At 36.7% G+C, this 17,937-nt stretch overlaps 1 protein-coding gene across 3 annotated transcripts in view; it reads right to left on the bottom strand.

Moving 5' to 3' along the window:
* Nucleotides 1-17,937, bottom strand: part of SYT14 (synaptotagmin 14) — a 194,055-nt gene that overhangs the window by 48,598 nt on the left and 127,520 nt on the right. For all 3 annotated transcript variants that reach the window (XM_078078157.1, XM_078078158.1, XM_078078159.1), the window contains 2 exons: nucleotides 17,221-17,492; nucleotides 12,212-12,661 (listed from right to left, as the gene is read on the bottom strand). In XM_078078157.1, coding sequence (XP_077934283.1) covers nucleotides 12,212-12,661; nucleotides 17,221-17,492 — 722 coding nt within the window. The remainder of the gene's footprint in view (nucleotides 1-12,211; nucleotides 12,662-17,220; nucleotides 17,493-17,937) is intronic.

A 17,937-nucleotide genomic window follows, 5' to 3' on the forward strand; every position in this document is an offset into this window, starting at 1 on the left:
AACCGAATTAAACTACCCTATTCTTATGGAAAAAACAAGTAAAAGGTGAAAGTAGAAGTGGTGATTTCATGGTAGCAGTAAGGGAGTGATGATGCCTATGATATTAGTACAACTAATATCTACTGAGTGCGCACTAAGTCCCAGGTACTGTGTAACTGCTTTATACACATTAAAATCTTAGAGACGCTGGCACCAAGGCATTAGGAAACGATGATTTCAGTTTAAGTTTATGAACACCTTCAAGTTTCAAATTTCCTCTCTTAAACTTTAAAATGGTAGTAACAATTCTCTTATGCCACAAAACAGACTATCTGAAGATTAGTTCTGATTCAAATGTTGAATGTTACAAATAATTTAGTGACAAATGAAACAGCAAGGTATGATTTCTATGTTCAATATAATGTGAATATAGAAGGATATTTCTGAGAGTCTTTAATGCAACTTCATAATGAATTCTCCAGTTACCTGAATTATTTCACATGATGTTATTACTGTTTTTTGTTCATATCCTCACAGAGCATTCAAAGCAGTTCCCAGGAAATGAAATGTTAAGAGCTATAGAAATAGCAGTGCTTTTTATTTCACTTTATCACGATGCATACCACTTTAGAACAATTTTTTATACTATTTCCATTTTACAGTGTGATTTCAGGATGGTCTAGGTGGGACTACACTATAAAGATGGCCTTGAGGACTGTTAATAAGCCACATGGCATATTTTCCCAAATTCAGGTTCCTAAAAGACCAATGAGGCCCAGGAAGTGTTGAATTTGCCAATTTATGAAAATTTACTTCTAATGTCTTCAGTGCCATGATAAACTTTGTTTAAATAAAACCGAATTCAAAGACAATCTAATCTATAATATTCTAAGGTTACATATAATGAATGTTTTTTGACAAAATAGTTTTTTCTTATGGCCATAATGACTTTAATCCCTTTTAAGATGTTTTTCATCTTTTTCTGTTCTGAAAATATGTCAAGCTCCTGATGAATCAAGGAGATAAATAATTTTAATCTTATAATAGATCTGAAATATAAAGTTTTGAAAGAAGCCAAAGGCAATGAAAGTTAACACTTACTAGTGTGCATAACCATTTCTTCCTATTCAGGCCTATTTCAAAATAATTTACAAAAATCCAATTCTCATTACAAGTATTTTAAACAAAACCATTTGTATTAAACGTGAATTTTAGTAGTTTAGTTGGTTGCAATTTGAGCAGATAGTTTGGGGAAAAAATTTTATACTATTAACAAGTCTTACAGTAGAGTTTTCTTAACGATATGGTTAGTTTCGTGTTACATCTTATCAGATGTCAAAACTTGGCAAGGACTCATTTTAGTCCTATGGCTACCCAGGAACTAACAGGAGAGAGTAAGATGTGGACATAAGACAGATTCTATAGGGCAATGATAATCAATGCTACTCAGGCACTAGTGTCTCTGTCTTTTTAAAGGTATGAAGAACCTGGCCCTATTCCTTTAATATTTTGATTCAACAAGTGGAAGCCTATTCACCTTTATTTTAAAAACTCAAGTCATACTAATGTAATCAGGATTGAGAATCATAATTTTCAGAATTTAGCTCATAGCCAATTAAGCATATCAGAAAGACAGTGTTTAACACAGAACTCAAGATTCCTAAAACAGTACACAGAGAAGTATGCCTAATTCTAAGGTATTATCACATTGTTTAAAATAGGATTTCATCCATGGTATGTCCAATCACTAAAGTTTTAGGGCATATGGAGAGGGAGAGAAAACTTCAGCAGGCTGCACGTCCAGTGTGGGCCCAACATAGGGCTCAATCTCACAACCCTGAGGTCATGACCTGAGCTGAAATCAAGAGTCAGATGCTTAACCGACTGAACCACCCAGGCGCCCCTAGTGAATTTTATTTTTAAGAAATTTAAATAAACATTATACTGGACTTTAGTCATCTCCATAGTATTTATTCATCACTTCTTTCTAATAGTGAACATACTCCTTTCCATCCCTTACCTAATGTAGTTTGGGAGGTGATCCACTGACCAACTCTAGGGCTTAAGCTAAACAGTAGAGCCCATCCCTGTGATTGGTTCTGGGACAGGCAGGTAACCTAATGAGACACAAGAAGTTTCAAGAGGGCAATTATGTGAAACCTCATTATGATATTGACACATGGAAGACAGGGTGGGGGGGTTGGGGGGGCAGTGGAAGGAGTAGAAAGAGAGAGAAACCAGGACTTTAGTGGTACTATTTGAGTCACTGGATCAAGCCAGGCCTGAAGACAGGATTACTCTCTGGATGGTCCGTTACTGCTCAAGCCCCTTCCCAGTTCCCCCCATGCTTACATACTCTTTCTCACAAAAAAAAAAAAAAAAAAAAAAAAAAAAAAAAAAGACTTTTACTTTCCTCTTTTCCAGACTGTTAATGTTCCTTCTTATTCTGAAACTTGAAAAACACAATGCAGTAATTTTTACTTACGGACTAGCACCTAATGAAGATTACTACTGAATTAGAACACTAAATTTATCCGCACATGAATAACACCAAATTAGTTAACAGTGTCAAGTTCCTATATGTGCCAGACGATGTTTTAAGTTCTTTCCATGGATTATCTCCTTTAAGCCTCACTAACATTTCTGAGGCAGCTATTATTGTTACTATCCCCTTTTATGAATGAATACACAAGGCACAGAGCGGCTGAGTATTCACCGAAGAACACAAGTCAGGAAGAGGTGGGGAACTAAGATGTGAAACCAGGGACTGCAGAGCCCTCTATGCTCCCAACCTCAAAGCCACACCGACCCACCCAAATGCAAATATAAACTTGGTCTTGGATGCCTAACAAGTTTGACATTAAGACTGTAGATTTCCACTATCTGGTAATTCTTTAATCTTTTATGAAAAATCACAAACGAGTAGTATAAAGAAACATTTTTTATAACGTGAATACAGCTTAAGGGACAATGCCAGCGTTCATTTCAAAGTAAAATATAACCCCCCAAATTAAGCTAATATGAAAAATCTACTTATAATACATGCTATTTTCCATGAACTAGGTATCTTATTCCTTGAAAAATGAACTAAAGTTTAATTAGTTCACTTTATTTTTAATTGTAGAATAAGGAAATATTAAGAGATATATAATTTTGATTATATAAATTATATACTTTGACGATACAACATGAGAGAATTTAAAAACTGTGTGTACCAAACTTACTCAGTTTTCAGTTCCTATCAGCTCTATCAGCTTTTTCTGCTAGAAAAAATGTAATCAGTACCATTCTAGTAATCAGCTGCCCAAAATGACAGATTATAAAAAGACCACTATAAACCAGTAAGATACAGCCTATATAAACAATTGCAGGTCTAAGATTAGATAAAGGAGGGATAAGACATTATTTTTTGTTAGATAAGAGAGTACCTTTTTTTTTTTTGAGAGAGAGAGAGAGAGAGAGCATGAATGGGAGGGGCAGAGGGAGAAGCAAACTCCCCAGATCGCGGAGCCCGCGGCGGGGCTCCATCTCATGACCCTGAGATCAACCACCTGAGCTGAAATCAACAGTCGGGCGCTCAACCGACCGAGCCACCCTGGCACCACGAGAGTATCTTTAAAAAACAGTAAATGATGGCAGAATGATTCAAATTAAGGATAACCTATTTCATTTCAAGTTAACAACTAATACTTCTAGTCTATGAAGGTTTTCCTGTAGCTCATTCATTTACTCATCCCAACCTTGTGAAGTAGTCAGGTCACATACTCCAGTCGTATCCCTGGCGCTAATATATACACTAGGGAGAATTAGGCTTTTCCCAAGAATACCTCTGCATGCTCAACACTTAGAAACATGCATTTCACTTGAACAGGAGCTTCCAGTAATGAGTAAGCACACACGGCATATGCAGGACGACCATGCTCATTTTTGGTGATAGAAATCACTTAAATATATCTGCCTAATAGAAACAGCATCAGGAAGTGATATTCAGGCTTATCATGTACTATCATTTTTTTGACCAGAATTATTCTTTGCTCTGAATAGAATTAAGTAAAATGTAACTGTCAAATGGAGATATTTTCTGGCTCCTTACAGGTCCCTATAGAGTCCATAGAACAAATGTGATAATCAGACTGAAAACTCACTAATAATAGATTTCCTTTAACTTTAATTTTTAAAAATTCAGTTCCCTTGTCCTAGGCCTGATCAGTATTTAAACTCGTATTCCATCCCAAGAACATTTATGTGTCAAATGTAAAACTGTTTTTCTAAATTAAATTTCAAATTTTCTAATGAGAAAAACATTTTTGTAATTAGTATTTATCAGCTCTCTTTAAATTTGCACTGTATGCCTAAATAGGCATTACTCTAGAAAAGTAGCATTAAACCCTGTCAAGTTCAAAATAAATGTCCCAGCAGATAAAACCACAACTCTTTTGGGAGATGCATCCTCAATACTATTAATTCAGATGAAAAGACTATAAGCAATATTATTGCTACTGGTCGGTTTAAAAAATATATTCTGATAAAATACATTTTCATATCTACCATGTTTCAAAATTAGTACCACTTTAATAATTTTTCCAGTGAAGAACTTACTATTTTAAATTATCTGTCAAGACTTTAAACATGAAAGTCCTAAAACTGAGGATTTGGGTTTTGAAACACATCTGCCCACTGGATACTGCCCTGCTATTTAATATGAACATGATGGGGGGAAATGACTAAGAAAAAATTAAATGTTGCTTCTGTTTGCTATTTCTTTTATCTGTAAAAGGCAGGCCTCAAGGACAACCTCACTCAATGTTATTGTTCATTAATTATCAGCCACCGCACCACATAAACAACATGCACAGTGGCTATAACTCTTCCATTATTGTTCAACAACCCAGAAGAAAGGGAACTGCTCATGATAATGTACTAAAGCGCACCTTTAAAGGGAAGTGCATATAACTCCTGGTTGGTATTAACGAACAAGGTATGTATTCAGGATGTCCACCATCTAGACCCTCCAAAAGAATACTTTTTAAAAATAGCGGTCAATACTTATAATTTGAATGTTGAATATCTTTCCATGATGTTTCTATAAAGTACATTACATTATCCCCTCTTGCTAATGCACTTTAGAGTGTTCTTAATTATAGAAATATGCTGCCCTCTTGAACCTAAATTTAACTGTGATAATCCTTATTCCACTCTAAATTGATCAAATAGTACTGTCTTCCCATAAAGCGTTTGTTAATTTCTCTCATTAGTATTACAAATAATTGAAATCAGTATCTTGGAAAAGTTAATTGCATAAAATAAAATATAGGAGAAAAGGAACACAATACCTGTACTTTAAGCTTATTCTTTAATTTTCTGGCTTTAGAAAAAAAAAAAACAAACCACGAAACAAGAAGTAAGTATAGGTTGGTCCTCAGTAATTTATAGTTTAGCACTTGGATGGTTCAACGGAATGAATCCCAGTTGAGCTGATGTTCTTTATTCCCTATACTCCATATACAAAATAGTAACCACTGAAATTTCAGTTTTTCCCACTCAATTTTTCTGCATGTTCAAAATTTGAGACATAGGGTTTAAACTTGATTTCTTTTTGTCTTGTAAAGTAAGATCTGATTTAAACGAAAAGCTTCCTTTTATGCTCTAATTTAGCTTCTTTCACTGAAAGATTTATCTGATAACAATTCTTCATGTGAGACTAGAGTTATTCCTCTCCACTGATAATATATGCTCACCTACTTTGAATAACTGTCTCTAAATAGGTCTGTAACTATTTAGTTTTATACTAAAGTGAGCCATGAGTCATATTAGTGTTAGCATCTAGGGACCTAAATTGCACACATGCAGCTTTCCCCTTCATGTAGTAACTGTTAACTGTGATCATCAGTTTATCATGAAGTATCTACTTTAAATTGCTTTAGGATGAAGAAGTGTAATCTACATTTAGAAAATGTAAATTTCTGACAAGGTAGTATGTGAATGTAGTGAATATGAAAATAGGAGAAGCCAAGTTTTAAAAGACATTTGCTAATAGTACAGACTAAAGTATGATTCTTAGAGGGACACACATTTCAATTACAGAGTATGGCCGATAATTTACCTGTCTTAATAATAAAAGTCACAGTATAAATATCAAACTAAATTAATTTAGTCTATTAACAAAAAAGATAGGCTATTTTTGAGATACAGGAATTTTAGGAATTAAAGGTTGAAACAGCAAGTACCTAAAAGAAGATCATCATTTCAGTAAGTCATGAGGAAGGCTGATCACTCTAAAAGACTGTGGCATTAAACTCTTGAATAGGAAATAATATAAACATATATGTCCCTCACTGATTATTTTTTAGGAGTAATACTTCATGATGTGTTCCTACTTAATTACTCTAAGATCATGCTTATTGGATTCTAGGTCATAAAAGATTCCTAACAGGGCTATTTTAAGGATACTGGTACCTGTCAGGGAATAATGTTATATGGATCTTAGTAAGAATTTTAGAACTACTGGGTTTACCTGAACATGTTAATAAATCAATTTAACAAGTATTCACTGAACACCTATATTCTAGTTCTATGAAAAGTTAAGTATAACTAAAACCATGTAAGTCAAACACACAGACTCTATTTTCAAAGTATTTAAAATCTAGAAGGAAGACACTGAACAAGTTCAATAACAAGAAAACATATGACTGGCTGCAGAAACAAGCATCAGAGGCAATAACTCAGAAATAATATGGACCACACCCACCCACTCACCCACCCTTCCAACCAACATTCACACAGCAATAACCAGGACTCCATACTTGGTATACAAAGACAGAGAAGATCAACAAATTTAAATTTGTATCAGAAACAGTCTAACAAATTTCTATAAAGATGGGATTTAAATTAGACTTTAACATCTGAGATTTAAATAGATTCAAATTATAATCAGGACTGACATTTTAGAACAATCTAAATGAAGGTGAATCCCTGATGATATTGGCCAGCTCTCTTGCTTTAACATTCATTCCGTTATTCTCTGTACTTCTTCACTATCACAAACTTCCATCACGCTCCTCCTTTTCTAACTCTTCACTATGCCTCTGGTCCTTCTGATCTATGATAAACTCCTCCAGAACTTTAGTTTCTTCTCTGAACCCCAACATCTTACTTCAACCAAAACCCAATTCTTCCCTGAGGATACATCATCCTCTGCAGACTTCTCATCCTGGCTATTCCCTCACACCTAAAGTGCCTTAGGGTCAAAAAGCAAAGTTCTCTGCTGCTTTCTCAAACATTCCTCCTCTGAATTTATAGGGCAGAATAACTTATTTTTCTTTAAGGTTTATGTCATCCTGTCCTCCTAGACAGTCTGTCCTGGACATTTCCTCTTCATTCCTTGAGAACAATAATCTTTAATTCAAACTTCTTTTACACTTCAATTTCTGCCAGTATCTTTTGTGACTTCAATGTCCATGTGGATAACCTATCCACCAAGAACCTGGCCTCTCCTGACCAACTTACCCATCTCCAGTGATTCTGCCTCCTATTCCTCTCAGATGCCCACTCTGGACCCTTGCCATCCACCGCATTAACTGAAAGCAGTCTTCTCTCTAGTCACATTCCCCTGTCATGCTGTACTTCTTCAACTCCTCCTCTCACATCTGTCCCTTGATATCCCTGGGATTTTCAGTCCACCAACCTTTCCTTCCCCTGCCTATCAGTCCCTTTCTCTCTTCTTCACTTCTCTCTTTCTTCAACTGAGATTTCATGATCCAAAATATAAATACATGTCTTAAAAATACTCAACATTTTTGCCTTTCTCTTCATCCCAGACATATCAAATAATGCCCATCTTCAATTAGCAACCCCATATTGTACCTTCCACCAATGATGACATCAATGGCGTCAGTATTTAAGCATGTTCATGTCTCTCCTAACCTCAAAAAATCTTTCCTAAAGCCCTACTTTCCAAAAACTGTCTCTTCTTCCTTCCTATTTTCATAGCCAAACTTGGTGTAAAGGTTGTCCACATGATTGCCACTCTAGTTTGGATTTTGCCCTCACTACCCCACCCAAATCTGTCCCTCTAAGGCTACCCATTACTGGCATATCCTGAATTCAATAAACAGTTTTCAATACTTAGATTATTGGTTCCATTAGAAGCATTTGACAAAGTTGATTAGTCCTTCCTTTATAACTGATTCTTGGCTTCTGTGATATTTTGCTATCTCTTTCTTCCTACCTTACCCTTCCTTTCACCAGCCTTTAAGTCTTAGAGTTCCTGAGGATCTTCCTCACCCCTGAGACAAGCCCACCCACTCCCATGTCTACTTACTACAGATGCTATGCATTCACACAGAAATATAACATGGAACCAGACTTAATGGAACACAGACATCTGGGTGCCTATTAAGTACATTTAGCATTACAATTTCATCATGTTTTCTGTAGGTCGGAAGGCCATATGGGCTCAGCTGGGTTCTCTGCTTAGGGTCTCTCAAGACTAAAATCAAAGTTTCAGCTGGGCTGGGCTATTACCTAAAGGCTCTGGCTGAGAATCTACTTCTACGCTCCTTCAAGATGTTAGCTGAATGCAGTCCTTTGCAGTTGTAGGACCGAAGCCCGCATTTTCTAGCTAGTCACACTGTGTACATCATGCTAACTAAATACTGTCTGTATAAGGAAGGGTTGTGTATGTTCATGAGAGACAGAATGAAGTCTCATTATTAATGAATCATAAGAAAAAATCTACATTACTATTAAGAAATCTAGTAAGTTGACTAAGAAATACCACTGGACTGAGGAAAGGAGGAAAGGCTATTCCAGGCAGCTGTTACACACAGGAATGCAGAGCCAAAAATGTAGGTGAAGAAGGTAACTGGGGTTCTACACTAGGGAAGAGTACCATATGAATGCAGCCGAGTATATGAGAAAAATTCCAATTATAAGAGGGCTGTACCACGGTAGGAAGGGTAACTGCTAACACTCTAGCTGTTGAGTATGGCTTAAGAGATCACTAAAACAAGTAACTAATAAACCCTACGGCTATTTCAACATTTATCAGTCAGGGTCCTATTTGAAAACCCTGGAAGCTAACTCGAAGTGGAATAGTAATTTACTAAAGGAATCGGGATGACTAGAGAACAGGCTTATGGGTAAACTTCTCAAAAACAAAACCTAAAGCCGTCCTGCAGAACTGGCCTGGTGAGGAAATTTTGCTGCTGCCCCCACTGGACACTTCTGTGCCAAGGTCTTTTCTCTCCTACAGCTGTCACTGTCTAGCACCAATACTGTTTCTGCACCAGCAAAGCTATTTCAGAATTTTTACTGACTCTGAGGATCTGATTCCTCCACCATCAGCCTCATGCAGACATGAGGTGAGCGCAGCAGCCTCTTCTCTGTTCAGTCCGCACTGAGGTTTCCAGGAAGATAGTTCATATTTTCTCAGTTAATAACGAAACTGCCCTAGCTATCGGTCAGACTGGGAAGTGAACTTTATGGCTTACCCCGGTTGGGGGGGGGGGGGAGACTAGTAGCTGGGGCTTTCTCAGACATTAGGAGATGGTTGAAAAGATAGGGAAGAGTAAGAAAACATAATCAGTGTCCGAACAAAATGTCATACATTTAGCACACAAAACTCATCTAAAATCCACCCATTTCTGTTCTTACCTAACGCCTTTCCCAATATAAACTAGTAGAATTGGAATATCAGAGATAGATGGACATTTGGTTTAATTCCCTCATTTTACTAATGCGAAACCTGATGCCTAAAGTGATTAGATCATTTATCCAAGGTTATAACCACAACTAGTGGAAAAAACTCATGTTTTTTTCAACCCTTTGTATATTTTCCATCATTCAGTGATCAAACTGTATCTTTATCTTAAAGTTCAACTTAAATCCTACCCTACGGAAAATTCAGGATTTAGTTCTCAAAAAGTCTTTGGGTGATAGTGGTCACTTTTCTCTCAATGTACTGATTTGATCAGTTCCTGAAAAACTAGCTATAGAGTTAAATGTTACATTGTAGAATTCTATTTTTCTATTATTAGCCATGAAGGTAAACTATAACTAGGCTTCAAATATGTTTTAATCCGAGTATATAAATTTTTTGGCTGGATTAAAACTGTCCCTTGCCAAAGGCTAATATTCTTGCAACAACAACAAGTAATTATTTAAAAGCTACAAGAATAAATGTCTCATTATGAAAGAACTTCTCACTCATATATTACATTTTACAGAATTAAAGCTAAAATCACCCATGTAATCTATAATCACATGATTTCTCCATATCAAAACTTAAGCAAAGGGAACATTAATACTGTAGCATACACAGAACATACACATTCTAGTAGTATTTTATTATGATAAGACAAATGATAGACAAAATTATGAATCTTGACCTCACAAAACTGCGGTGTGAATTGCTTCTGGCACAGAATCCAAAAACAAGCAATGAGATTTTGAGAAGATAGAACAGGAAAGAAGATAAGAGAGAAGAACAATTAAACACAGGCATTAAATTTGGAAAGTGTGGCAATGTAGAGAAGAAATTCTCCAAGAGCAGAAGATGGTTTTATTCAGATTTAAATGTTATGTCTTAGAAGCTGTTTGTCCAGCACTGTCTTCTTTTTGTGAACATGCCTCAGAAATTTATTGTACTCGTTGTCAGAAATACAGAATCTATGACCATAAGCTAATACATGTACTGTAGGTGTGTACAGAAATAATTAAGTTTGACCAGACATAAAACCATATCATTTTCTATAGCTTCATTTTCATTGTGAAATGAATATAATTACTACAGAACTGGGAATGGATAATTTGAAGTAAATAAACACAAAATACATACCTCGTGATGACACAGCCATTCTCTTTTAATTTAAATCAGGTACTTCTCTAAAAGAATGTATTTTCCACAGATTAACTAGTCATCACTCAGACCAAATCATGAAAATGTTTAAAATCCTATTAAGAATTGCAGACTATTCAAATTTTATTAAAAATATCTTTTTCCCTCTGAAGTATTGCCTGGACTTTCTTTTCTCTCTCCTCTGATAAACTGGTAACTATATTTTTAAAAAGGACACTTCCCCAAAATGGTAATTCTGCAACTTAAAATTATAACAAGTTATCAATAAAGGCTATTATCCTACAAACCAATAGGGATATACTATATTTAATATCACCTTTTGGTTTTAAAAATGTTGAAATCATGTAGCTAAAATGGTATGGTGGAAAAAAAAAAACAAACCCGTCTATTGTAAATGACTGTCCTGTAAGATCAAATGTTATCTGGTATAAATTCAGTGAGGCTCTGATCTTGGATTTGTGCTTACACCTTTAAAAGCTTAAAAACAACTCTAAAATACTATACTTTTACTTAAAAATATACATCCATTCTAAAATCTCCGTATTTGTATTATAAAAATGCTTTTAATTCAATATAACCCAGAGAGGAATAAATATAATTCATAATTTACATTTATAGCATATCACAGATTTTCTCATAATCTAAATAACTATGTGGCATAATGTATCTCCCCAGTTTAAAGAAGTTGTTCAGCTCTCCTGTGCTTTGCAATGTGGGAATTTAGTTAAAAATATGGAGAGAGAGAGAGACTTGTATGTGATCAGAACATGGAGGAAAAAAGAGAAAAGGGAGAGCAGCTCACAGACCAAACTTAAGTATTCTCCCAGATATACTGCAAAATCTTTGCTTAAGAAGGGTGCAGAGTATAACAAGGCCAGGTTTTCTTTTGAACCTTTAAAAATAAGTTCACAGGAGTTCTGGAAAGATAATCAGTCACGAGCTGGGCAGCGGTACATATTCTATAAAAGCAAATAATTTCTGCACTATATTAAGTAAGATACGGGGCTCGATCTTGCTAGAGCCCTTCGTTTTAACCTGGAAAGAAAACAATAAATTCTACAAGGCATTCACTTGATGTCATAATTAATCATCTAATAAATATATAACCAAGGAACAAACGTGTAAGACACGGCACCAGACCCTGTGAAGGATAAAATACATAAAATGAATCACATATAATCTTCAAGGGCAACTTTTCCAGAAGGAGGAAAAACTATACCTACCTAGCTGGGGCTTAGAAATTTTGTAAAGGTATGATTATCACATGCAAAAAAAATTGAGAAAGTTGTTGGGTTGATCATGGCTTTTAAAAATTATGTATATGTTACACAGCACGACGTAAACCGTCTTCAGGCTTTTTGATCAGATACTCACAGAATGATTGTAAGAAGGCTCCAATATCACAGGTAATGACATTTTCCCTTGAAGATTCAATTTTGTTAAATAAAAAATCTTTTCCCCCACAATCTTTTCTTTTTTCATGCGATGTACACCATATAGTCTAAACCGAACTGCATAATTTCCAATCATCTCAGATTCAACGTGATTAAATTTGAATGTTTCTGTGAAGACAGGGCATGGTCCTCTCTGGATGCTGGTTTTTGCTCTCTGTTTCTTTATAGGTAGAAGAACAAGGTGTACTTGCCATGAGTTGCCACCTGTCCTGTTATGTGTTGGGATATCTGTGACAGCCGTCACTGTTACCAGAAGCTTCTGTTCTTGGGAGTCATAGTCAAAAGTCACATCCAGTGTGCCGTATTTAGCTTCTGGCTCAGGATCAAAAGGTTTAGGAAGCTGTGACGATGATCCTTGAGCTGACATATCCTGAAAAAAGCAAATTTAGATGTTTTCAGTTTTTAGCTCTATCATTTAATCTAGCATGTAAATAAACACCTGATATTTCTTTAGGGAGATGATGTGAAAACTGTCTTGATTTGCTGTCAGAAAGAAAGAGTAATTAATGGTCAACTACCATCAAAAGCGACTCTACAGGGCCAGGGTGGGAAAAGTGGTAGGTTAAACTCACAAACTTACTGTAACAAAGACAAAGAATATAGTATCCCCCATCACAATTTTGAGAAAGCTGGATATATGTCTTCATGATGAGAATTGAAAATATATACTTCAATGTGTATCTCTTTTTGTAGGAAACTACTATATTTTACTTCCTACATTATAAACAACACAACTGACAGCTCAGTATTAGGCTGGCGAGAGAGATAACATAAATACGAGTGTAATGCCATCGAAAAATCTGGTCCCATTTAAGTCTGTTCTAAAACGCCTCTATCTGTAATAGAATGTAAACACATTCAGGCTTGGAAATCAATGGAAATGTGAAACATGAAAGGATAAATCCAAAGGCCTCAAAAATATTTGCAGCTAAACACTTATTTTCCATAACACACACACACACACACACACACTTTTTTACACTTTAACTTTTAATCTGAGTTTAAAACTATGTATGATTTCTTAATGTTAATTACTGCTGAAAATTGCTGACCACACATTTCAAAAGTTCAAGAAAGACTGAAACTATACATTTTGATTATAAGTTTGAAAGAAATTATACCCATTCTACCTGGAGCTGTCTCAGATTCCTGCCAGTCTAACCCTCTGGAATGTAACAGGAGTGTTGGCTAGTTACCAACAATGCCAAACCCAGGTCTCTGACCTTTCAACTATAACCACTTTGCCCCTTCAGGTATTTTAATGAATCTTAAATGTTTTTTATTTTGAAATGTGGACCAATTTTGCAATTTTCTAACTGTTGCTGAGCTTGTTCTTAGTGCCTATGGTAGCAGTCACTAAACTATTAGTCCCAGTCTTCCCTTTTTGCATTTCTCAGAAGACCTACCTGAGTTTTAGGCAGAAAAACACTGCCTGGCAAGAGCCTGTACTTCCATACTTGCCTTATGGCTGATATGCTCATGAGACTCAGCCTTGGTCAATGGGAGGCAAACAGAAGTTACTTCGGAAATGTCCAGATCAGGTTTACACAAGGCATTACTAGCCCTTCACTCTTTCTCAGTCTTCCCACAAGCAGATACGCAGGTAGGATGTGGCTCTGCCTGGACCAGGTGGACTAGGACAGTATTCTAGGGGACGGCAGAGTGACAAAACCCAACAATGGCATCAAAACCCTGGGTCCCTGAATGATGTTGTAGAGCAAAGCCACCTACTCACACTGGACCCTGGACTGTCGTTAAATGAAAGGCAATCTTTGGTGGTTTTTAGCCACCGTATTGGTCTCTTCTTAAAGCAGTTTAACACGTACCTATTATACTGTGTGCCAGGCCATAGTTTAGGTGGGGAGGGGGGGTGCAGTAGAGAACCAAAAATATTCAGGTCTTTTACCTTATAAATCTTACACGTCTACTTATGGTGACCTGCTTGGTACCACGTATGAAAAGAAAGATAACAAATGAAGAATACTTGGGGAGAGGCAACAAACTCTTAAAGAAGAATTCAGGTTTTTTTTAAACGGAATATGATGAAATCAGGGTAACGTATTCTTACTCTGTCAAAAAAACTGACAGCCTAGAGAAAAATGGTTTAATGTATGCCACTTCATAACTGGCAATCAAAGATGATTAATTACATGGCTTTGATTTTTCAATGAAATGTTTTCTAAAATAGTATAATAGCTAGGATTTTCAAGGTAGTAAAAAATTTCATAAGGTCCTAGAGAGGGTTAAAAGGGGGGAGCCTTACAGATAAAAACTAGTATTTGTGTTCTGTAACAGACAACTAGAAAATAATTCTTCCTTTCAAGGTGTCTGAATTAAAGTTTTGAATCGTTGTTAGCGAGCAACAGGTAGTCGACAGAGTCTGTGACCTCCTTGCCAGGGAACTTTCCGGAACCCTATTTCAGTTCAGTCATGTATGTGGATGGACTCTAACATAGCTATATCCTCGATAAACCAAGAAGAAAGTAAGAATTTTCTATTTGATAAATAATATCTATTAAAGGAACAGTAGGAAGCAAAATAAACTTGAAAAAACACAAGACTGGGCTTTGTACTAACAGGCTATAAAAGCATCTAGTTATTGATATAATCTGCATTTGCTGTATTGTTTGAATATATTCAATTCTGCTGTAGAGACACAAAACAAGCAGCATACAAGAGACTCATCAGTGTTAACAGAGAGCAAGCTGGCAGCTTCTGAAATATGGGCAAAACTCAAAGGTTGTATTAACTATAAATCATGAATAAGGAAGTAACTTGAGAGACAGGCAAAATTCAGAAGATACAGTAACTACAGATATTAACTAAGTTAATAACTTGGAATCTATGCCAAAGATAGACATAATAAACATATTATAGAACAAACGAGCACTACCTTGAGAAAGGGGTGTGAAGCCCATGCCATGATCACATCACCTCTGAGCTAACAGTTGTGTCACCCACGTGTTCCTTAAGCAGAAACGCAAATAAAAACGCTAACTGGCAAGTTTCACTGATGACCAGGAGTACCTGTCCCTGCATCTCTCCCAGAAAACAAAGTTTTTGGCCCTTGGCACCCCTGTTCAAATCTCGACTCTTGGGGCACCTGGCTGGCTCAGCCAGGGGGCATGTGACTCTCAAGCTGGGTGGGGGTCGTGAATACAAGCTCCGCGCTGGGTGTATAGATTTACCTGACAAAATCTCAGCTCTCGCCCTTGTCATCAGACCGCATAAAGGGAACACTGATGGGGCAGAAAGAACGACAGGGACATATGGGCAATACTTACATCAAGGCTCACACGGTGTGTTCCTGCCACCTGTACCTCCTGGCTTCCTATGCTAAGTGTGTTAACACCTGGCTCATCTTGCTCCTCTTACTTCTTTATATTTGAAATAGATTAAAACACACACACGTACATGCACACACACACACGTAATCTGAGCATCTGAATTTGGTCCACAAGCCCTCCGAAATAGCTTGTCTGGTGGTGTACGGGGAGGGTACAGATGCATCGAAGTAATTTCCCACACAATGACTTAGGTCAAGAGGGGCAACAGGATCTAGTCGGTAAGAGCACTGTGTGCGGTCGCACCTGGGTTTGGATGATAGCGCCACCACCTGAGAGGCGCGTATGTGCGGGCAAACTGCTTCCCTCTCTGAGTCTGAATGTTTTCGTTTGTAAAGTGGAAATAACTTCCTGAAGATGAGGTTACTAACATGGAATGTGCTGACTGTAAAGCTTATAGCAAAATCTCTGGCATAATCGTGGCCAGCCACTGTTGTTGTTGATTCCACGATCCAGGCTTGGCTGCCGGCTTGCCGGCCAGCTCTGGGGCGGGTAAGCCTATACAAGTGTTCTCAACATGTTCAGGCACAGGGCACAGGGAGGGATTCTTGGGGAAGATCGTGGAATCCTGATGGATTAAACTTAAAACACCAATGTGGAATTTTCTTCTAAGTTAGATACTATATTAGAATACTAGAAATAGTAGAAAAGTAGTAACAGATAAAATGTGTTTTTAGAAATTATATAAGAAAAACTTAAAATTAAGGGAATTCTGTTCATAGCTCTACTTCCATTATTTAATTTTGGTGGTAGATGAAAATTCACCCAGTAAGAACACTGACACACTACAGTATTATGAAATGTTGTCTGGGACAAAAGTTGTAAAAACCTGCAATCTGAAAGAAATAAATCCTAAAAGCACATACTACCTAATGGAAACCTTTAAATTACCTTTACTGTTTTCATCATAAAAGGAAGATTAAAACAAATCCTTTCTAGAACATGGAGAGACTTCAAAAGTTCAACACACCTATTTTTGTTGTTATTTTCACATTTTTGCTTCAAAATAGGAAATAACTTAAAACACAAACAACGACTCTAAACACATGATGCCATGCATTCAAGTTTCATTAGTAAAGCTGAACATCACTTATCCATTCCATATTCCGTGATATGAAAATGCAAAATCATCATTTTTGAAAAACCTATAAAACACGAATGAGCAACCTCCCCGAAGTAAAAATATCCCAAATAAAATAATTTTAAAAATAAAAAGCACATAAATAGGAACCTCAAGATGAAAGAAACATTTAAGTAATTCCAGAATGTTTTGTATAAAATGTGAAAATAAAAAGACCTATCTTGAGGTTGAAACCCAGGGAAGATAATATGTTTCAGTATCTTGTGAACTGCTCTCATTTTTAGCTACCCATCTTCCTTTTGGGGAAAAGGGAGGAGGGTGGGTGGAGAAGGATTCGGACAGTCCTGGTAAGTCTGCCGGATAAAGAGGAGATCCAGGATACCACTGGTACGTAAGCCACAAAGGACAGGAGAGCGATAAAACCTTCTTACCGAGAGGAGAAGCACAGGGTTATCGTCCTCCAATAACATGCACGTAAAAAGCTCTAGGTGTTGTGTTACTTACTTCCGGGCTCAGGACTGCGGTGCTGTCGCTTGGAACATCTTCTTCATATCCTTTATTAGGAAAACTTTCTATTTCACGACCTATGCTTCCTTCACTTGGGCACTTGTTATATGAGCATCTTGGACTGTTGCTGCAGTGGGAAAATTCACATTTACTGTCCCCAATTTCTGAGGGCGTACATGAGAGATGGGGAGAACCACTGTCATCCTGATATGGTGGTGGCTGCAATTCATCCAGTGGGGGTGTTCTTCTCATTCTCTGAATGCAGTTTCCTGACAATGATTAAGAATCTGGTCACTGTTTCCAATTAGCCTCAACATGCAGTACAGTCCACAATTACTGTAAATAACTTTAAAAAAACTGGATCAAGAAATTTGTGGCAACATAACTAGTAGATTCACTCGTGAGTTTCCTTCTTCCCTAACGGAGAGACGCAGAAGTAAAATAGCCTGGTTTCCCACTCCTCTCCTCCTGCACAGTAAGATTAGGAAAAATAAAAGTCACATATGTGGAGAGATGCTGTTATAGACCACAAAGATGGGAGAGCGATAAATACTAGTGAACTAGCTTATTTATTTAGTTCTTTCTTTCACAACAATCCGGAAGCATACACATATTTTGCCTACTCCCCTATGATGTGTGGCCTCTCTAGCCACACTAGGTACAAATACGGGAGGGACCACAAACATAAAAACCTCATTTATTTTCTTCAGCTAC

The sequence above is a fragment of the Halichoerus grypus genome, chromosome 7 (genome assembly GCF_964656455.1).
Source record: "Halichoerus grypus chromosome 7, mHalGry1.hap1.1, whole genome shotgun sequence".
NCBI lineage: Eukaryota > Metazoa > Chordata > Mammalia > Carnivora > Phocidae > Halichoerus > Halichoerus grypus.